Source organism: Raphanus sativus, chromosome 2 (genome assembly GCF_000801105.2).
Source record: "Raphanus sativus cultivar WK10039 chromosome 2, ASM80110v3, whole genome shotgun sequence".
NCBI lineage: Eukaryota > Viridiplantae > Streptophyta > Magnoliopsida > Brassicales > Brassicaceae > Raphanus > Raphanus sativus.
The window spans coordinates 26452189-26474187 of record NC_079512.1 but is presented as its reverse complement, the minus strand read 5'-3'; the positions used below and the strand labels follow the sequence as shown (position 1 = coordinate 26474187).

Below are 21999 nucleotides of genomic sequence, written 5' to 3'. Positions count from 1 at the left end.
GTAAGACACATCTTATAATAGTCAAGGGTTTGTTTTAACTTTTAAGCACTCTACCTTATTTTATTGGTGAATTTTAATGTTTCTTGTAAATTTCTGTTTCAATAATTTCTTTTTTTATTACGTAGAGTCTAATTAGTGACTATCATATAATAGAGAAAACAAATTTTAGTAAGGAACAAATTTGTTGTATATTCCTTTATAGTAAAAAGAATGAGTAGAAATGGAAAGGAAACTATTTCTTATAAATAGTAAAACAAATTATAAATAGTGAAAAATTCACTTCACTAGGTTTTATTCCTTAATCACAAGTTAGACCCATAGTATTTTATTCCCATTGGTTATGTAACTCTATTATAATACGATGTTATCAGGACTCAGGTATATAATTCTCTAAGTTCTTACTCATGTTATTAGGTTTTTGAAGTTGTTATAGTTAAACAAATTTTGGAGAAAAAATATATATGAATCTTCCTAAACTGTTACAAATGGCTGAACTTTTACAAGTTACAATCAGTTAACTCTACTTGAATTCGCATCTGATTAATTCCCAATATTAATGTTCCTATGTACAAATGGGGAGGCAATTAGGAATACATGATTAATATAAGTTCTTTTTTCTTGCATAATACAAGTCTTCGTTGCACTTAATTATTATAATAAAACTATGTGTATAAAACGATACGACTTATACAAATATCTACATTATTATATCAATAAATAAAAATCATAACTGACAAAAAGTCTTGTCTGACCAAATTTCGTGTTATTCATTGGAGTTCTAATACTAAGATGAAAGACCATATCTTAAATAATACCAACTTGAAGAGAACATAATCATTCATAAATGATAAGAAACGTAAGTAATGATCATTAAACGGGGAGCACGCCCACGTCAGTCTCTAATACACACCCACCTCAACTTTCATTTTAAAGATTTTCACATAGAAGAGATTTCATGTGCATTTAAAAAGCTAAAACATACTTATCAGAGAACATATCAAACAAATACAATATAAGTCGAGAAATCTATTTTAATATACAGATTATGTAAGGAACAGAAAAAAAAGAAGCCGCGAGTGTGTGACTATGATTGGCGATTGCAACTATACTACAAATCGACAATTCAATGTTTGACGACGTCATCCACCATGAGTCATGACGCGAGCTTTGCTCAAGGAGGAAGTTGCTATATACTGCGGCGAAGCCCACCGTAGTTTTATCATCGACTGGTCCAGTCACAAGTCACGCCCAAAACTTCCACTACAAGCAATGCTGACTTCTCTCCAGCCATCTTTAACAATATTGTTTTAATTTTTTCATTTCAATATAATAAAGTATGGCTGCTGAGGAAATTTATTGTTCCCACAAAAGAAAAACAAATAATAAAAGACATAAGCTACAACTCGATTATTGATTTTTGGAACGAAATGATGTGAAATGATTTATTTCATTTATTCCATAATTTTTTCACCATTTAACATGAATAGAATGAAATGTTATTCTATCAATTCCAAAACTAAATAGAAAAGATATAAAGATAATTATTTCATAATAAATTTGATCATGAATGAATGTAATAAATTTCATTCCATTTTTTCTGTATTTCATTCCTTGTATTCAATTTATTTTAATTCCACAAATTCTTTATTTTTTACTAGTTACACCCATAAATAATCTTATTTAGGATGAATTTAAATAGCGGGATGAAATATTCGATCTCCACAATTTAAATAGTTAATAAATATAACCTCAAAACAATCAATAAATATAGTTAATGTATTTGATTATTTACTCCTCATTCTATAATTGTTTTAAAAGTTTCAAATATTTCATGACCAACATTAATAAGTTCTTTTTCAAAAAAAAAAAACCTAGCTTAATAAGTGAAAGAACAAAATGGATAAGGTACACTGTGAAGCAGGGGATTAAGGTGTTGTTGACACATGAGGTCGGTCAAACAATCTACAAAAGGTGCGGGTGACGCAAGCAATGACGACACCACTGCTCTCGTTAAGTCGACCATCCACTAACACTAGGCCACGTACGCCCCCCCGCTGGCTGCCGTCAGCGTTAGAAAAGAAAACGGCCGCTTTTGCCGCACGTGCTCAAAAAAATCTCCCTCCCTCGTGTTAATCAATATCCCTCTCCGCGATTAATTCTCGTCCTTATAAAAACCTTGGTCGCCTCACTCTCATCTCCTCGAATTCCAATCTTCACCAGACCCAACCAACCACAGATCTTGAAGAGCGAGCAAGTAACAAAAAAAAAAAAAAGAGGAGACTTTTTTTCGAAGAATGAAAGCAGAGCTAAACTTACCAGCAGGATTCCGATTCCACCCAACGGACGAAGAGCTTGTGAATTTCTACCTTTGCCGGAAATGCGCGTCGGAGCAGATCTCAGCTCCGGTTATCGCCGAGATCGATCTCTACAAGTTCAATCCTTGGGAGCTTCCAGGTAATTCTAATGTCTTTCTAATTATTTTCCAGCAAAAAAAAATCTGTCTTTTTTTTTTATCTTACAGATTTGTTCTATCTTACAGAGATGTCTCTGTACGGAGAGAAAGAGTGGTACTTCTTCTCCCCCCGAGACAGGAAATACCCAAACGGTTCGCGTCCTAACCGGGCAGCAGGTTCCGGTTATTGGAAAGCCACCGGAGCTGATAAACCGATCGGTAAACCGAAGACGTTGGGTATAAAGAAAGCGCTCGTGTTCTACGCTGGGAAAGCTCCAAAAGGGATTAAAACGAATTGGATTATGCACGAGTATCGTCTCGCTAATGTCGATAGATCGGCTTCTGTTCACAAAAAGAACAACCTACGAGTATGTTCTGTTTTTTTTTCTTGTCTGAATGTCTTTTTTTTTTTTCAAACACTTCTTGTCTGAATGTCATGATGATGATTTTGATTATTAAATTTTTTTTTTTTTGTTAACAGCTTGATGATTGGGTGTTATGTCGAATATACAACAAGAAAGGAACCATGGAGAAATACTACCCTGCTGATGAGAAACCGAGGACTATCACGGATCACTCATCGTCGCCTTTTGATACGTCGGTCTCGAGTTACCCGACACTGCAAGAGGATGATTCGAGCAGCTCGGGGGGTCGCGTGGTGTCACCGGATGCACGGGAGGTTCAGAGCGAGCCTAAGTGGGGAGAGCTTGAGAATGCTTTTGATACTTCCATGTTTGGTGGTGGTTCCATGGACTTGTTGCAGAGTGAAGCTGCTTTTGTCCCTCAGTTCTTGTACCAGCCTTCTACTGATTATTTCAACTCCTGGCAGGACACGCAAGAGCAGAAACCGTTCTTGAATTGGAGTTTTGGTCCACAGGGGTGAAAAAGGAAAAGAGAGTACAAGGTTTTTGGTCTGTGTGGTGGTGATGTGTTAGGGAGAAGTTCTCAATCATCTTTGTTTTCTTAGGAGTGAGAAAAAAGATTGTAGAGTGTTAATAGTTTCTTAGCATCATCAACGTTTCATTGGTAGGCAAATTCTTGTTATTTCAATCAAATATTTATATGAAAATTATACACATTCTTCAAGATATTGTTGCACTAACGTAGATACTGATATAGTAACCTAACTTTGTAATAGCTCTTGCTCTCCAAAACCAACGTTTAGTTTCATGATCCTCGTATTAGCGTTTTTTTCCAAAGTGTGAAAAGAAAGGGATCGTAGGTTACTCTAGAGCAATGATCGATATTGCTGCATGCTTCGGTTTGACATTCCCAAAGTGTTTTATATGCTGCATTCTTCACTTCCCACAGATGATTCTTTCATCGTGTTAGATTATGCTCTGTGCAATTTCGCTTTTCCATGTAATGAGTTTAGTTTCCTTTTAGGTGTCCGTCTCCTTTACATGACTCTTCCATCAGCTCATCATTCATCTCATCTGTAAAAAGTAACTCATGTGTTTCACTTCCTTCACTGTTTGCTTCAATCCTACTTTCACTCCTACCCTTTTCAAGAGCCACTTCAGGTTTTATAGCAACCCTATATTTATTGATTTAACAGTTTCTCGGTTTTCAACAGATTTGGCCAAAAAAAGAACATAACTGAAAACTATATTTCTTTTTAGGTTAAAAGTCCACTTAGGTTTTTGGAATAGATCTTGTTTTATGTAACACTAGGGTCGGCCCGCCCTACGGGCGGGATGTGAACTATAAAATAATTTCAACGGCTAATATACAAATTAAAAACATTAAGATCTGGATACTGAAATTTTAGGCATGTATATCCGGATCCGGACCAGTTATATATTTTTAAAATATTTAAACATAATTATATCTATATATGTATACTATAAATATTTAGTTTAAAATGTCTATTTTTATTTTGTTTAACATTTAATATATACTTATTTTAATGTGATGTGTTCTAATTTTTATTTGATGTATATGTTGTGAGACCATACTATTATAATTATTATTTATATTTTTTGTTGTGGGTTTTTAGTTTGATGAAAACATAATTTTATTACAATTGACCAATTTTCCTATACAGTATAGTTTTATTTTAGAAATGAGAATATCCAAATATGTTTTATTTGTTTATTTATATTTGATCTAACTTGTATTGTCAATGTTTTTCCCTTTTATATCATCTATATCATTCACAATGTGTAATTATAAAGATTTATACATCATATAAGTTTTTTTATTCTACTTCATCTATTCCTATTCTTAGAAGAAATAAGATTAATCTTCTATTTCATTTGATTGGATTTTATAAGTTATTCTATAACAGTGATTTATATTTATATTAAAGTTTATTAATATTTTTAAAAGCATTAATACATATAGAACTTATAGAAATTTCATTTGTGAAAACATAGTTAAAATATAATATATATTTTTAAATTACTTTTGTTTGTATTTATAATCATAAATTTGCAAGTTAAACTATAACCATAAAATAAATAATTATATTCCACGAACGGATTATGAGCCTCACAAAATTTGGAGTATTTTAAAGCTGGAAAAGAAAAAGAAAAATTGGAGTATCTTATATATGTGATAATATATCTAAGGTTTGAGAATATCCATAAGCATATGGACATTGTATAGTCAGAAAACTTGAAGTTGTGGTTGCTCCGGGTAATGCCAATGGTCGCTGGCCTCACCTACTCGCCGACGAATAGCTTGCTAACCCCACAAGACGCTGCCTTTTTCAGAGAGATGAAGAGATCGCGATCTCCGGAAGATTATAGATTTTGCCAGAAACGATGCATCGGAGGTTTATATATATAAGGATCTAGCAGACGAAGAGCGCAATAGGTTGATTCGTAGTGGGATGGAGAATAAAGACGATTTAAGATTAAACCACAAACACCGTTATAGAATCTAGAAAGTCTCAGCGCCAAATGAAAACAGACGAAGAACACGAAGGAGAACATCTGTTTAGGGATTCCGTAGAACAGTGTCGATGGGTCTAGTGCCGAAGAGCATTTCATTTGTGCTGGACGAAGCCCACTGCAAAGCCCATTTCGAAAGAACAAAGTTTAAGTGATACGGTGCGTATCTGATGTGTCAACTCGTGAGACTTCTAATTTCTGACGTGGACGCTGATGTGTCAGCAGGAGAGATTCAACTCTCTTTTATATATATAGATTTATGTATAAGCAAGTCCTTTTTTTGCTCAACGTATAAGCAAGTCCATGAATAGACTTTTAACGGTTACACAATTATAAAGTTGACTCTTCTTGTACTCCCCGTTTTTTTTAAAACTTCATTTTAGCATTTATGCTCTTTTTCCTTTGGGTGACTTCGAGTGCGGTGTAGCCATTGTCTTTTCAGGTTCTGAGATTTAAAACAAGACGTGCAAGTTCATATGATTAGGCTCTTTATCACTGGCACCCCTCAGCAAACTTGACCATACCGTGTACGGACGATTTATTTACGACTATTTGTTTTTTGTAGAAAAAAATTGGCACAGAAATTTACTTGGTAGTTGACTTGGGAAAATCTTATTGACGCATCGAGAATCTGAATACCTGGTAGCGACTATACACAAAAAAAAAAGACTTCGTCATTATGTGACATATACGTGTGTGACGTTTGGCCTCGGCAACACCAACTTGAGATTGAGATGAAAGACACAGAAGCAGAGATAGAAGAAGAAGAGCAATTACATATGATCTCTCTTTAGCCATTTTAAGTGAAGATTTTTTTTTATTATATTGCATGAATGATCTTTATAAATACAACGAAGTATCAGACTACTGCACTCACTAAATTCCAACTTAACGCGTTTTTAACCTTTGCACAATGACTAACGAGTTAATCTCTGCCATTCCTTTTTTGCTATCCAACAAATGTTCAAGACTAGATTCCTTTTCTAGTTCTGTACACATGCCTAACTGTCTGTTTCCAAGACAAATTATTGTGTCAGTAAGTTGAAACACTGTGTAAGTGTGTTGTTTTCTTTTATCAAACACTTACATAGGCAGACAAACACAACAAATGACTTGAAGAGATTTCGTTGTGAAGTTACATTCATTTTCTTCTTCTTATTTTCTTCAAGAGAAGAATGTAAATGATATTGACAGAGACCAAAAGCAGGAGAAGAAGAAGAGCATCACAAACATGGAGAATGAAGAAGAATGTTCAAGTGGAAGAGTAAGAAGAAACGTGAGAACGTGAAGCCCAAATCCCAAACACTAGAAACCAGAACGCAAACAAGATTGCCCGGTAATATGCTGGTCCGTACCTGATTCTAGTCAGCACAACCTGTTTTTATTTTATTTCTCAAAGTAATCATGAGATTCATTTATTCACTGATCATAACAGATTTCAACAAAGACAAGAAAATGAGATACCTTTTACATACTGAAGAAGATGACTATTGTTAAAGCACATAGGCCACCCAGGAGCACTCTTTGCAGTTCGCTGTTCAAAGGTACAAAGATCACATATAACATCAGCCTTTTAACATTTTCTTCTAACATAAAGAGGATTAGTGTGATCAACAAACATGCATACTTTTCAAACACGAGGAGCGATGAGCCAAGCCAAAGTAACAGTGAGTAATCCTGTATCGAGTAGTATCCCTCTGTACCTTCACCAGCCCATTTAGTCTTTCTGCCCTCCATAAGCAAGATATCAAAGCTTACTATACCCAAAGGTTGTTCAGATGTGACCTGAGAAGATGCATCAGCTCCAGCAGCAGCGGTGGTTCCATGGACTTGTTGCAGAGTGAAGCTTTTGTCCCTCAGTTCCTGTACCAGCCTTCTGATTATTTCAACTCCTGGCAGGACCCGCCAGAGCAGAAACCATTCTTGAACTGGAGTTTTGCTCCACAGGGATGGAAAAGAAAGAGAGTGAAATGTTTTTGCGTGTGTTGTGATGTGTTAGAGAGAAGTTCTCAGTCATCTTTGTTTCTTAGTAGTGAAAAAGATTGTAGTGTGTTAAATAGTATCTTAGCATCATCAATGTTTCATTTGTTGGCAAGTTCTTGTTATTTCAATCAAAAGTTTATATGAAATAATATACACATTCTTAAAGATGAGTCATATTTGAAACCGTCTCTCAGACACTTCTCCAAGCATTCGCCAACCATCAGACTGGCCGAGATTGAGGAGCTTGGTTTCAGAGATATTAGCTCCACGGAGGAGTAATCTTCAACCTTTTTACTTGATAAACTGGATGCCTCTTATTCTATTTATCATGCTTTTCTTGAATGTTGTACATCTAGGAAACATGTCTCTAGTGAATTTTGACAGAAACACTTTCTATGTTTGTAGTATCCAATGAATGGAACGAGTATTTTAGAATAAAACGGAAAATAGTGTTGCATTAAAATAGATATCTATAAAATTATTAAATGTAATCTAATTGAGAAAAAGTTGGTAAATCATATCGAGTCACTTGCTCAGCCTAATTAGTTTTTTTTAATGAACATTAACATTTTTTCAGATTTATTTAAAAAAAAATATATTTAATCTATTCTATTAATTTTTCAGCATGACCAATTGATATTAGTTGTGTCCACTTTTTTAAATTATAATTTTATCTAAAATATAACTACATAAAATAAACTATAAATTCAACTAAATATAACTGTATCTAAAGTATAACTGCTCCAGGTTTGCCAACCACTAAAAATCCTATTTTAAAGGGATATGAATATGGCAACAAAATGTAGATGTACGTACGTTTTTTTTTGAGAAAGGGCTTTGTAGATATACATATGTTTTTTTTCTTTTTGAACATTAAATGTACGTATGTTGACAGAAATGATAACCATCTAAATATAACTGCACCATATATTATGTCCAAGAACTAAAATGAATTATTATACGTATGTTGACAAAACAACACATGTGTACACTGTACATATATGTATATATATATAACATTGGTGTATTTGATCTAGATAAATTGTTAACTAATATCTTTTCAAGTCTCAGTAATGATATTAATATATATATATATATATAAAATATTTAGAAAATACACAAATTTAGTTTTTATATTTTATTTTCATTTGACATATAAAATATAAAAAATAATCTTGATTATTTAAATATTTTTTTGTAACAAGTTAAGATTTATGACATTTAATTGAAAATATCAAAAAATTATAAATATTTATTTGTTTAATGTAAATAATAAAATTAAACTTCAAATCCAAAGTAAAACAAAAGTAAAATATTATTAATAAATTGTCGATAACAGAACTGAAAAACCTAACTACTTTATCAAAAAGCACAAAACAGATTTTAAAAACAAAGTTAAAAACTAAAAAGGGTCAAATTTATTTATTGGTTCAACCAGTGGTTTAACCGGTAACCGGATTCCAAGTTTTAATAATTTTTTGCGGGTTTTGTTAGATTTTTAAATATAAAGACTTAAAATTCATAAATATTTATATGTGTAATGTGAATAATAAAATTGACTTTCAAAAAGTAAACGAAAAGTAAAACATTATTAATAATTGTCGATAACAAAATTGAAAAACGTAACTTCTTTATTAAAAATTATACAAAACAGATTTAAAAAACGTAAAGAAAAACTAAAATAAAAAAGAGTAAAAGTTATCTATTGGCTCAACCAGTGGTTCAACCGGTAACCGGATTTCGAGTTTTAGTGGTTTTTTGTGGATTTTATTGAGTTTTAAATATCAAAAATTATAAATTCATAAATATTTATATGTGTAATATGAATAATAAAATTAAATTTACTATCCAAAGTAAATCAAAAATAAAACATTATTAATAAATTGTCGATAACAAAACTGAAAATCCTAACTTATTTATTGAAAATTATACAAAACAGATTTTAAAACATAATTAATCTATTCTATTAATTCTGCAGTTTGTCCTATTGATAAAGGTTATGTCTACCTTTTAAATTTTATAACTCTTTTTTAATACACTTTATTTAGTTATTTATAATCGTCCGTGATTATTAATCAAAACAATAAATGCCCTTTCTACCTCGAATAATAACTGTCCTTACACCTTTATATCTCGGCCGCTTGATTCTATTAAATCAGACCCATTGCGAAAATTTAACTATCTAATAATAATTATGAAACCAAACTCGACAACCAAACTATCCAATAAAAACCAAACTATCGATATAAAGGCCCAAACTATGTTTCGATTGTGCTTTATAAGTTCTCAAATCTTTAGTAAAATATTCTAGGAATCAAATCAATTATAATATTAGTCGAGTCCAATTAAAATAAATATTATTACTATATATAATTGCTTATGTGTGTATATATAACTGTTTCTACCCATGCTGTTGTGATCTTCAAAACCGTTTTTGTGTTCGAAAAAAGTACGGCCGGCTCTACATGTGAGTTAGGTCTTCCGCATGTTCTTTAATACATTTTGCGCTCTAATTCACACGTCAACTATTTTCTTCATTTTTGTTTGTAAATTTAATCAACTAAAAGTTATTTATTTTTAAAATATTCTAAGCCTAAAAATATATCTGTTCTTTTAAGGACGGATCATAAGTTTGGTCCAACTATTTGAAAAATCGATTTGCGGATACGGGTTATGAATATTTTATGCGGAGTGAGTGTGGGTTGGTGAGTTTTGGATCGCGACTACCTGTCGATCCGCAAAGTATTTAAAAAATAAAAAGTAAATAAGTTTTTTTTTAAATACAGGAATTTAAAAATAATAATTTAAAATTTAAATCATGTATGATTTTTTTATTATAAATATATTTTTATAATAGTTAAATTAAATAATGGTTTTTAAAATATATATATAACCCGCGGATAACCACAAAATTAAACGGAGCGGGTTCGGGTATAAAATTATTTGTTTGCGGGTTGTGCGGATCAGATTTTTTGACCAAAAAAGATTGAAAATCCATGGGTTGGCGGGTCAGCGGAGCGAGTTCAACCCGCAATCCAGCTTTAACCTTCCGTATACCGGATCAATTTTTTAAATTGCTATTATTTAATAAATATATTTTGATTAAGATTTATACACAAATATGATTAAAAATACAAATATACTCATAAAAACAAAAATATCAAAAATTGAATTTAAAACAAAAAATATACCCGCCCTTTTAAGGGCGGGTCAAAATCTAGTTTAACTTAAATCACAAACTATATGGGTAAGCTTTAATAAAACATAATTTAACTTATAAAATGGTCTTTTAAAAATTTAAATAAATATATATATATACATATATATATATATATATATTTGAGTTATTTTATGTTTTTAACTTTATAAGTTAAATTGGTAACATAACATTATTTTTTCAAAATATATATATATATATATAACTATTTTATAAAAACAGTTGAAATTATACTATGTTACAGATTTTATTTTAATATTTAAAAATAGATAATTTTTATTATTATATTATTTTATATTTGATTACGAATCAACTCATTCATAATCTAAATGAGGCTCTAGCAAACTAATTCATTATTAAAATTTATATAATAAATTAGTTGAGCTGAATTTATTCCTAGAAACCCCAAGCTAAAAATTCGTGGCAAGGATAATGAAAGAAGGCAATTAATTGATTAAAAATTGTGTCCTCCTCCTTCTTGTTCTTTTGTCTCCTTCTCAACTCTTTTCTCTTCTCTTGTTGTAATAAGTTGTGTTTCACAACATTGTAAACTCTAAAAAAACAAAAATGGTATAAATCTTAACATTTAGACCAAAAAAAAATTGATTAAAAGGAGTTTTTACTTTCATCTCTTGCTCCGCTTTTAACAGATTCCGCCAAAAGAACAGAACTGAAGACCATATTTTTCTTAAGTATTAAGTTATAGTCCACGTAAAATTTGGGAATAGATCGTTTATTTAACATAGCAAGTACATGATAGACTTTTAACAGTTACACAATTATAAAGTCGACTCTTCTTGTACTCTCCTTCACTTTTTGAGAACTTCATTTTCTCCTTCATGGTCCTTTTCCTTTGCGGGACCTCGAGTGTGGTGTATATATTTTCGGCGGGATACCTGGTAACAGCATGCGCAAATTCATATCATTTGACTCTTTAACATGAGGTAATTAGCAACAACCCCAGCAAACGTGAACCATTATTGTGTAGGAACGATTTATTTAGACTATTTGATATTGAATTTTGGCTAAGAAATTTACGTGGTCGTGGTGGACTTGCGGGAATTTCATTGGCGCATCGAGAATCCAAATACGTGGTACTAACTGCATAAAAATAGAGGAGACTTTAGCATTATGTGACAGACAGAGGTCACGGTCGAGCACATTTCTTTACGTACATAGTAACTTGAACAGTTTTAAAATAACTGAAAATGAATGGGTAGACGGATAGATACTAACGTGTGTGACGTTTGGCCTCGGCAACACCAACTTGAGATTGAGATGAAAGGCACAGAAGAAGAGACAGAAGAAGAAGAGCAATTACATGTGATCTCTCTTTAGCCATGTTATAAGTGAAGATTGTGTTTGTTACATTGCATGAATAATATTTATAAATACAACCAAAGCATCAGACTCCTCACCAACTAAATTCCAACTTAACGCGTTTTTAAGTTTCAAAAAAAAAAACTTAACGCGTTTTTATACCTTTGAAGTTTGAACAATGACTAACAAGTTAATCTCTGCCATTCCTTTTTTTTGCTATATCGAACAAATGTTCAAGACTTCTGATTCCAAGAAAAATAATTGTGTCGGTAAGTTGAATAGTATTTAGTTAAAGCTTCCAAATAAAACACACTGTTTTGTTTTTTTCTATTAAACATACTTAAAATTGCATACACACAGACAACAAAAATGATCACATATATCATCGGCCTTTTTGTAACATCCCGAGTTGTGATATGTGAAAAGGCTTAAGAAAATTGATTTGGTTACCTATATCACCAAAGTTGACTTACCTTTTCCGGAACACATCTTGAAAGAATTCCAGAATTAAGCATGCTTGAGCTGGAATAGTGGAAGGATAGGTGACCTATCGAGAAGTGATTCGCGATAGCGTGCGAGTGAGGCCAAAGCACGGGGAAAGGTCGGGTGGTGATTGTAGGGTCAGTAAACAATGATTTAGAGCCTCGGAAAATTAACGACCGATCGTCGGATGGGATGGGGCCCACGGGCCGAGAGAGCGGGCGTGGGTGGCCCATTAGCCGTGGGCGGTCGGGGCGTTACAAGTGGTATCAGAGCTGGTTGGCCGTCTCAGTTCTGACCTGAGAGGCGTCTTGAGATCTGTCGTGGGGCGCAACGAGGACGTTGCGTTCTTTGAGAGGGGGTGAATTGTAACATCCCGAGTTGTGATATGTGAAAAGGCTTAAGAGAATTGATTTGGCTACCTATATCACCAAAGTTGACTTACCTTTTCCGGAGCACATCCTGAAAGAACTCCAGAGTTAAGCGTGCTTGAGCTGGAGTAGTGGAAGGATGGGTGACCTATCGGGAAGTGATTCGCGATAGCGTGCGAGTGAGGCCAAAGCACGGGGAAAAGTCGGGTGGTGATTGTAGGATCAGTAAACAATGATTTAGAGCCTCGGAAAATTAACGACCGATCGTCGGATGGGATGGGGCCCACGGACCGAGAGAGCGGGCGTGGGTGGCCCATTAGCCGTGGGCGGTCGGGGCGTTACACTTTTAACATAAAGATGATTAGTGTGATTAATTAACATGCATATTTTTCCTACACGAGGAGCAATGAGCCAAGTCCAAAGTAAAAGTGAGTAATCCTGTAGCGAGAGTAGTATCACTCTGTACCTTCCACAGCCCATTTAGTCGTTCTGCCCTCCATAGGCAAGATATCAAAGCTTACTATACCCAAAGGTTGTTCAGATGTGACCTGAGAAGATGCAACAGCAGTGGTTCCCATGGACCTGTTGCAGTGTGAAGCTTTTGTCCCTCAGTTCCTGTACCAGCCTTCTGATTATTTCAACTCCTTGCAGGATCCGCCAGATGAGAAACCATTCTTGAACTGGAGCTTTGGTCCACAGGGATGAAAAAGGAAGAGAGTGAAAGGTTTTTGCCTGTTTTGTGATGTGTTAGAGAGAAGTTCTCAATCATCTTTGTTTCATAGTAGTGAGAAAAAAGATTTGTAGAGTGTTAATAGTTTCTTAGCATCAGTAACGTTTCATTGGTAGGCAAATTCTTGTTATTTCAATTAAAAATTTTATATGAAGAATATACACATTCTTAAAGATAGGTCATATTTGAAACCGACTCTAAGACACTGCTCCAAGCGATTCGCCACTGGCCGAGATTGAGGAGCTTGGTTTCAGAGATATTAGCTCCAAGGAGGAGTAATCTTCAACCCTTTTTACCGATTCACTGGACCTAAGGGAAAAACCAGTGTGCATTCCTGCTTGATAAACTGGATGCCTCTTATTCCATTTTTCATGCTTTTATTGAATGTTGTGCTTGTACACCTAGGGAGCTTGTCTCTAGTGAACTTCGACCAAAAAAAAAAAAGACTTTTAACAGTTACACAATTATAAAGTCGACTCTTCTTGTACTCTCCTTCACTTTTTGAAACTTCATTTGATCACTTATGGTCCTTTATCTTTGGGTGACATCGAGTGTGGTGTAGGCACTTTCGGCGTGGGATCTGGTAAACAACAAGCGCAAGTTCATATCATTAGGCTCTTTAACATGAGGTAATTAGCAACACCCCCAGAAAACTTGAACCATTATTGTGTACGAACGATTTATTTAGATTATTTGATTTTGAATTTTGGCAAAGAAATTTACGTGGTTGTGGTGGACTTGCGGGAATTTCGGTGGCGCTTTGAGAATCCGAATACTTGGTAGTAACTTCAAAAAATTTAGAGAGAAAACTTTAGCAATATGTGACAGATAGAGGTCATGATCGAGCACATTTCTTTATAAACAACGTATATATAACAGTTATAAAATAACAGAAAATTATTGGTAGACTAGACAGGATAGAAATACTAACGTGTGTGGCGTTTGGCAACACCAACTTGAGATTGAGATGAAATACACAAAAGCAGATATAGCAGAAGAAGAGCAGTTACATATGATCTCTCTTTAGCCATGTTGAGTGAAGATTATCTTTGTTAAATTGCATGAATGATAGTTATAAATACAAGGAAGCATCAGACTCCTGCACCGCTAAATTCCAACTTAACGCGTTTAACCTTTGCACAATGACTAACTAGTTAGTCTCTGCCATTCCTTTTTTTTTTGCTATCCAACAAATGCTCAAGACTTCTGATTCCTTTTCTAGTTCTGTACACATGGCTAACTGTTTCCAAGACAAACTATTGTGTCGGTAAGTTGAAACACTGTGTAAGTGTGTTGTTTTCTTCTATCAAAACTTACTTACAAAAGCAGACAAACACAACAAATGACTTGAAGAGATTTCGTTGTGAAGTAACATTCAGCTTCTTCTTTTTATTATCGCAGTAATTAATTTTTCACTTTTTTTTTCTTCAAGAGAAAGAAAATATATATGATATTTGACAGAGACACCAAAAAAAAGAAGAAGAAGAAGAGCAACAAAAAAAGGAGAATGAAGAAGAATGTTAAAGTGGAAGAGTGAGAAGAAGCATGAGAACGTGATGCCCAAATGCCAAACACTAGAAACCAGAACACGAGGAGCAATTAGCCAAGCCAAAGCAACAGTAATCCTGTAGCGAGTAGTATCCCTCTGTCCTTGGACAGCCCATTTAGTCGCTCTGCTCTCCATAGTCAAGATATCAAAGCTTACTATACCTAAAGGTTGTTCAAATGTGACTTGAGAAGATGCAGCAGCTCCAGCCGCAGTGGTGGTTCCATAGACTTGTTGCAGAGTGAAGCAGCTTTTGTCCCTCAGTTCTTGCACCAGCCTTCTGATTATTTCAACTCCTGGCAGGACCCGCCAGAGCAGAAACCATTCGTGAACAGGAGCTTTGCTCCACAGAAATGAAGAAGGAAGAGAGTGAAAGGTTTTGGTCTGTGTAGTAGTATTCATAAATGATCAGTTAGGGTTGCTATCGACAGAATCATCAAGACTTTTATATATAGGGTTGGCTTGTTCCATCACGGTGGAGCTTATCTTGCAGCCCACGCGAGCCGCTAATGTCGCGAAACTCGAGCTCTCTCGAAACTTCCATGCTTTGTTCGAGTGTGCAAGCTTGTTTGGACCTAAAGCGAGCAAAGCAGAGATTATGGAGAGCCTAAAGAAGCTGAGAAGCCATTTGAACTTGCTCAAGAAGTTTACGGAAGAAGCACAAGCAGAGCCGAGTTTCTGGTTTACGAAGCTGTTCAAATCTTGTCAAAACTGGCTGATCTGTTGCAATTCAGCGGCTAAGTGATAGGGTTTGTTGACGGACAAGGAAGATGGAAATCACCGCCAGTGCAAGGAGATTCTTGGCGTTGGCGACATAGACAACGATCTCAAGAGTCTAACGCAAAGCATAAGTCTTCTAGCCATATCTTTTGAGGAAATCACTCTTCTCAAATCACTCAATGCCCTCGAAAAGACGCTCACCAAGAACGGCAACACTTCATGATATTGAGTTGAGGAAGACACCAAACCCTAGTTTTTCAAGTCCCGAGAGCGAGCCAGGGAAGATTATAAATACGTATCAAATCGACAAAAGTGAGGTTGTGTTGAGTTTGAGTGCATTAGGGTTTTGTGTGGAGAAAATGGGGAAAGAGGCAAGAGAGTTGAAGAGATGGTGAAAGAGGTTGTGCAATCAGAGAATCCTTCAAGCCACGTTAACATGCATGAGACCTGTTGCAAAATACATTCTTTATACATATAAATGTAATTTCTATTGATAACACAAATGGCGTGTGCAAGAAGTAAACTTTGGTGTTTTTATGTTTGTTTACCTTCATTTTTCTTGCTAATAAGTTTGGAAGACTAAACTAAAGTGGTGGTATACATGGGCCAGTTTCGGTATCGTGGTTACGTATAACCATCGGGACGACACTTAGTTCCCTCGCTGACCATCTTCACGAACCTCCCGTCGCGCACATTCTGATAACGATGTTGTAAGAAAGCAGAGAGCTTTCAGGCATTACGTCGAACAGCTTCCGTGCATAGGCGATGTGGCCGCATAGAGCCTATGTGACGGAGATAGTCGAGAGGATGTGGTCGGTATTTTTTTCTTGAAGGAAAAAGAAAGGGCCCTACCGGATTCGAACCAGTGACCAATTGATCTGCAGTCAACCACTCTACCACTGAGCTAAGAACCCTTTTTGTATGGAACCTACATATCAACATATATATAATGGTCGCTTCCTCTTCTTCTCACCGATGTGGGATTTGTTCCTTTACATGGTTTTAAGATCCACAAATTGTTCAAACCATCACGTTTGCGTACACAATAGTCCCCAATAAACTGGGTCAGCTCTGTTTCAAGATTGTAAGTAGGTTGTAACCATTCTGGAGATCCATAAGCCTATACAGCAGAACATCAAAAGCTATACCAGCTAAACCTTAACCTTGATATGTACGTCTTAGTTAGATTTTGTGACCACAAAACAAGCACATCTAATATACATGTTTCACTAATGGTGTTTGACAACAATTTAAGGGTGCAATCTGTTGAACTTACTTTTTGAAGAGTCTCCGCAAGATGATGCTTCATAAATCATAACAAGACAAGCTTCAAAGGTGATGCAGCGTATCTTCGTCATCCTGCATCTTCGTTAAGTAACGGCGGGAACTTACGTTGTGTTTTGTTTTATTTCATGAGTTGGGCTTTTTAGCGAGTAGTTAGGATTTCTTCTTATCATTAGGATTTAGATAAACTCTATTGCGTAACTTTAGGATCAAGTAGCTAATCTTCTTCACTTGTATTTAAAGACTGGCAACGACGTGAGGAAGATCACGCTTTATAATATTTACATTCAGAACTCTTTGTTCATCTCTTCTCTTGATTTCGGTATTCTTTCTGAATCAACGAACTCAGAGCTTGTCGTTGTTCGGGTATTCTTCAGACTAAACGAACTTCGTCTCTTTTATATACTTGTGCTGCGCCAGTTTTGGTATCAGAGCAAGGTTCGAAATCCGACCTAAATTTTTTTTTCCTTTTTACAACTCCCTTTCAGATTCCATGGCTCCTCGACGTCAAAACAACAACGAGATTCCATTGAATGAGTGGGAAGAATTGAGACGAACACTCGTCACAATGCAAGAAAACATTCAGCAGACAATTCACGACTCATTGCAAGAACTGTCCGAAACGATGTACCTGCGTCAGGATCGTGATCGAGATGATCAGCGAAGGTATGATCGAGACCGGGACCGGAGGCAACCAGTGTTTGATGACGAGACAACCGACGTGGAGGATAATCCCTTCGCCGAAGAAGACGACCATCGACAGCACAGAGGTTTCCGCCATCAACGAGTCAATGAAGACAGAAGATGGGAGATGGGTTTCAAAGTGGAGCTTCCAGAGTTTCACGGCGATGTTCGAGGGGAGGAATTACTGGACTGGTTGGTTGCTGTCCAGGAGATGTTGGAGTTTAAAAGAGTTCCTGAGGAACGCAAGGTAGCGCTAGTCGCAACCAAGTTCAGAGGAAAGGCAGCATCTTGGTGGTTACAGCTGAAGGCGGCTCGAACCAGAGCCGGAAAAAGTAATGTCTCGACATGGGCGAAACTCGAGAAACTGATGAGGAAGTCGTTTCTTCCATACAACTTTGAGCGCACAATGTTCACACGTCTGCAAAATTTGCGTCAAGGCACTCGCTCTGTTGATGATTACGCAGAAGAGTTCACATTACTCTTAACGCGTAATGAGATCTTGGATAATGAAGTGCAGTTAGTGTCCAGATTCATTGGAGGCCTACGACCGCAGATTCAAAACGCAATGTCTCAGTTTGATCCTCTCACTGTGGCAGAGGCTCATCGTCGAGCAGTAGCTTTTGAACTCCAGATCAAATCATCATCTCAAGGCTGGAATTCGAAACAGAGGACTAATAACGTCTCAACAGAGGCTGGGCACATTCCAACGTTGAAAGAAAGCAATGAAGCCGAAGCTGCCCGCAACCCCACACAGAAACAAACAGGACAACAAGAGTTACGTCGCTCTACCCGTCCCAATGCCTTACGATGTTTTGCTTGCAACGAGCCAGGACATTTACAAACGGCTTGTCCTAACAAGACTCGTCGTGGACTTCTGACTGATGGTGTCAAATGGGATGATGATGATGAGGATCTCCAAGATGACAATGATAATGAGCCCTTAGAAGAACGTACAGAAGGTGATAAAGGAACATTATTGATGCTAAGACATGTTTGTTTGGCTCCGATGCGACCTGATGATCATCCGTGGTTGAGGACTAATATCTTCACATCAACCTGTACTATCAAAGGGAAAGTGTGTCGGTTTGTGATTGACTCCGGGAGCTCCCGTAACGTGATTTCAGAGGATGCGGTGTCCAAGTTGGGGCTCAGACGTTCGGATCATCCAGCACCTTACAAACTTGTGTGGCTCAAAGCGGGTTCCGAGATTCGAGTGACTCATCGAGTCCTAGTGTCCCTATCGATTGGTGCTCATTACAAGGATAAGATATATTGTGATGTTGTCCCCATGGATGTTAGCCATGTCCTTTTGGGCAGACCTTGGCAGTACGATCGCGATCTTTCTCATAGCGGGAGGAGCAACGTCTACAGTTTCTTCTTCGAAAATAGAAGAATTGTCCTCATGCCTAGTCAAGACTCACCCCCGCTGCAAGATCCTCCGCGACGAACCATCGTTCCTCATCCTGAGGAAGGTACCGGGTCCAGCAATACAGTATTGTACTGCTCTTTTGCATCCTTTTCGCAAGAAATTCAAGAGGAGCAGTACGCACTAGCAGTTATGGCGGTACCAGTTTCACGACAACAACAAACTCAGGTGGAACCACAGATCACACAGCTCCTAGGTGAGTTTAGCGACGTGTTTCCTTCGGACCTGCCACTAGGATTACCACCATTACGTGACATCCAACATCAAATCGATCTGGTTCCTGGAGCGTCTCTGCCTAATCGACCACACTATCGGATGAGCCCTCAAGAACATGAGGAATTACGTAAACAAGTGGAGGCATTACTAGCCAAAGGACATATTAGAGAGAGCTTGAGCCCGTGTGCGGTTCCAGCACTACTGATCCCTAAAAAGGATGGTTCCTGGAGGATGTGCGTTGACAGCAGAGCAGTGAATAAGATCACAGTACGGTATAGGTTTCCGATACCTCGACTTGATGATTTATTGGACCAAATCGGAGCTGCGGCCATCTTTTCAAAACTTGATCTCAAAAGTGGCTACCACTAGATTCGCATTCGCCCCGGCGATGAATGGAAGACAGCATTCAAGACGAGGGAGGGATTGTTCGAGTGGCTAGTGATGCCATTTGGTTTGTCCAACGCACCTAGCACCTTCATGCGCATTATGAACCAGGCCCTCCGACCATTTATTGGAAAATTCGTCGTTGTCTATTTTGACGACATACTGGTTTTCAGCAGCTCGTTGGAAGCACACTTGGATCACCTAAAGCAAGTCTTGGCGGTACTCCGACAGGAGCAGCTGTTCGTCGCTCCGCAGAAGTGCGAGTGGGGTGTCGATTCAGTGGTATTTTTGGGGTACGTGGTCTCTAGCAAGGGGTTATCCATGGACCTGGGAAAGGTGGAAGCTATAAGGGCCTGGCCAATTCCTAAATCAATTTCGGAAATACGCAGCTTCCATGGCCTAGCGTCCTTTTATAGACGTTTCGTAGCTCATTTCAGTTCTGTGATGGCTCCACTGACCGAGTGTATGAAGGGATCGGCGTTCGTCTGGACCACCGCAGCTGCTGAGGCGTTTGAGTTGATCAAACTCAAGCTCACCACTGCACCAGTACTGGTTCTTCCAGATTTCACGATCACTTTTGAGCTTCATTGCGATGCGTCGAAACTGGGGATTGGTGCTGTGCTTAGTCAACAGTCTCGCCCTGTGGCGTTTTTCAGTGAGAAGCTCTCTGGTGCCAGAGGCAGATACAGCACATATGATGTGGAATTTTACGCAGTGGTTCAGTCAATTCGTCACTGGCGTCATTACCTTGTCCATCGTGATTTTATCCTATTCACAGATCATGATGCGCTTAAGCATTTGGACAGTCAGGTCAAAGTATCTTCGCGCCACGCTAATTGGATCGCATACCTTCAGCAGTTCACGTTTACAATCAAGCACAAATCAGGCAAGCTGAACAGAGTCGCGGACGCCTTGAGTAGACGGCATAGCCTACTTACTACTCTGCACACCTCTGTGGCGGGGTTCTCTTCTTTTGCAGAGCTTTATGAGTCCGACCCTTTCTTCAGCACGGTTCTACTCGAAGTCAAAAATCAGAGTCGCGATGATTTCTCCTTGACTGATGGATTTTTATTTCGCGGGACACAACTGTGCATCCCGGACTGTAGCTGGCGACTCAGAGTGATCGAGGAGTTGCATAAGGAAGGTCATGTTGGCAGAGACAGAACATTGCAATTGGTTTCGTCTTCGTATTATTGGCCAAGCCTGCGACGTGACGTTGAACGCTATGTAGAACGGTGCCGACCTTGTCAATTGGCAAAGGGTCACGCTTCAAATGCGGGCCTGTACCTCCCTCTTCCTATTCCGACACAGCCCTGGACTGATTTGAGTATGGATTTCGTGTTGGGATTACCGCGTACACAAAGAGGGAACGATTCGATCTTCGTTGTTGTCGATATGTTTTCAAAGATGGTGCACTTTATTCCGTGCAAGAGAACAACAGATGTGGTTCGTGTCGCACAATTGTTCTTCGCGGAGGTTTATCGTCTGCACGGGCTACCAACATCGATTGTGTCAGACAGAGACACAAGATTTCTCAGTCATTTTTGGAGATCCTTATGGAAAATGCTCAACACGAGCTTAGATATGAGCACTGCGTATCACCCACAATCGGATGGACAGACAGAGGTGGTCAATCGATCTTTGGGTAATATGCTTCGTGCCCTGGTTGGTGAGAACATTAGGGCATGGGAGTCTCGACTGTGTCAAGCAGAGTTTGCACACAACCACGCTGTTAACAGAAGTTCAGGTTACAGTCCGTTTCATGTTGTCTATGGCGTGGTGCCGCGCGGTCCTCTTGATCTAGCTCCACTGCCTGATCCCAAGCGTATTCATGGTAAAGCGGCGGACTTTATCTCGTCTTTGCAGCAAGTGCACAAGTCTGTTGCGGAAGAGTTGGCTGGCTCGGCTGCTAAGTACAAAGCACGTGCCGATGTTAAGCGCAGGGAGCTTCTATTTGAGCCAGGCGATCTGGTCTGGGTTGTCTTGACTAAAGACAGAATGCCAGCTCACGAGTACAATAAGCTGCGAGCAAGGAAGATTGGCCCGGTGCAGGTTTTGGAGCGCATAAACCCCAATGCTTACCGCCTGCAACTCCCAGACCACATCAAGACAGCAGACGTCTTCAACGTCAAGTACCTTTCTCCGTTCAAGGGCGATAACCACGATCAAGATTCGGGGTCGAATCTTCTTCTACCTGGGGAGACCTGATGCAGCGTATCTTCGTCATCCTGCATCTTCGTTAAGTAACGGCGGGAACTTACGTTGTGTTTTGTTTTATTTCATGAGTTG

General features: G+C 37.5%; 2 protein-coding genes, 2 long non-coding RNA genes and 1 other non-coding gene across 6 annotated transcripts; 2 read left to right on the top strand and 3 right to left on the bottom strand.

Annotated features, from left to right (window-relative positions):
* The first annotated feature begins 2197 nt into the window (after window positions 1–2197).
* LOC108842334 (protein ATAF2) lies at window positions 2198–3538 on the top strand. The gene is made up of 3 exons (XM_018615211.2): window positions 2198–2454; window positions 2540–2820; window positions 2934–3538. Exons 1-3 carry the CDS (start codon window positions 2295–2297, stop codon window positions 3333–3335), a joined length of 843 nt encoding a protein of 280 aa, XP_018470713.2. The 5' UTR covers window positions 2198–2294; the 3' UTR covers window positions 3336–3538.
* Window positions 3539–6457: 2919 nt separating this feature from the next.
* On the top strand, window positions 6458–7483 carry LOC108842336 (uncharacterized). Of its 2 annotated transcripts, none has more exons than XR_008942591.1 (2): window positions 6458–6696; window positions 6785–7483. It is a non-coding gene; the product is annotated as an uncharacterized LOC108842336 (long non-coding RNA). The 2 variants fall into 2 exon arrangements; XR_001948256.2 differs by having other exon boundaries at window positions 6482–6685.
* A 3783-nt stretch (window positions 7484–11266) lies between these two features.
* Window positions 11267–11943, bottom strand: LOC108842335 (serine rich endogenous peptide 16). The gene is made up of 3 exons (XM_057002809.1): window positions 11786–11943; window positions 11588–11650; window positions 11267–11445 (listed from the first exon to the last, which is right to left on the bottom strand). The coding sequence occupies exons 1-3, from the start codon at window positions 11889–11891 to the stop codon at window positions 11387–11389; spliced, it is 228 nt and encodes a 75-aa protein (XP_056858789.1). The 5' UTR covers window positions 11892–11943; the 3' UTR covers window positions 11267–11386.
* A 1574-nt stretch (window positions 11944–13517) lies between these two features.
* On the bottom strand, window positions 13518–14611 carry LOC130507944 (uncharacterized). Its single transcript, XR_008942590.1, has 3 exons — window positions 14382–14611; window positions 14174–14236; window positions 13518–14030 (listed from the first exon to the last, which is right to left on the bottom strand). It is a non-coding gene; the product is annotated as an uncharacterized LOC130507944 (long non-coding RNA).
* A 1947-nt stretch (window positions 14612–16558) lies between these two features.
* Window positions 16559–16630, bottom strand: TRNAC-GCA (transfer RNA cysteine (anticodon GCA)). Its single transcript has one exon. It is a non-coding gene; the product is annotated as a tRNA-Cys (tRNA).
* Between the last annotated feature and the right edge of the window lie 5369 nt (window positions 16631–21999).

What these genes read in the sequence shown, in the direction of transcription:
- LOC108842335 (XM_057002809.1), bottom strand. Translation starts at nt 11,891, where the DNA reads ATGGCTAAAGAGAGATCACATGTAATTGCTCTTCTTCTTCTGTCTCTT. An exon ending in CGAGGCCAAACGTCACACAC is followed by an intron (nt 11,651 to 11,785) that starts GTTAGTATCTAT and finishes ATTTTTATGCAG; the next exon opens with TTAGTACCACGTATTTGGAT. An exon ending in CGCAAGTCCACCACGACCAC is followed by an intron (nt 11,446 to 11,587) that starts GTAAATTTCTTA and finishes TGCTGTTACCAG; the next exon opens with GTATCCCGCCGAAAATATAT.
- LOC108842334 (XM_018615211.2), top strand. Translation starts at nt 2,295, where the DNA reads ATGAAAGCAGAGCTAAACTTACCAGCAGGATTCCGATTCCACCCAACG. An exon ending in CAATCCTTGGGAGCTTCCAG is followed by an intron (nt 2,455 to 2,539) that starts GTAATTCTAATG and finishes TCTATCTTACAG; the next exon opens with AGATGTCTCTGTACGGAGAG. An exon ending in ACAAAAAGAACAACCTACGA is followed by an intron (nt 2,821 to 2,933) that starts GTATGTTCTGTT and finishes TTTTGTTAACAG; the next exon opens with CTTGATGATTGGGTGTTATG.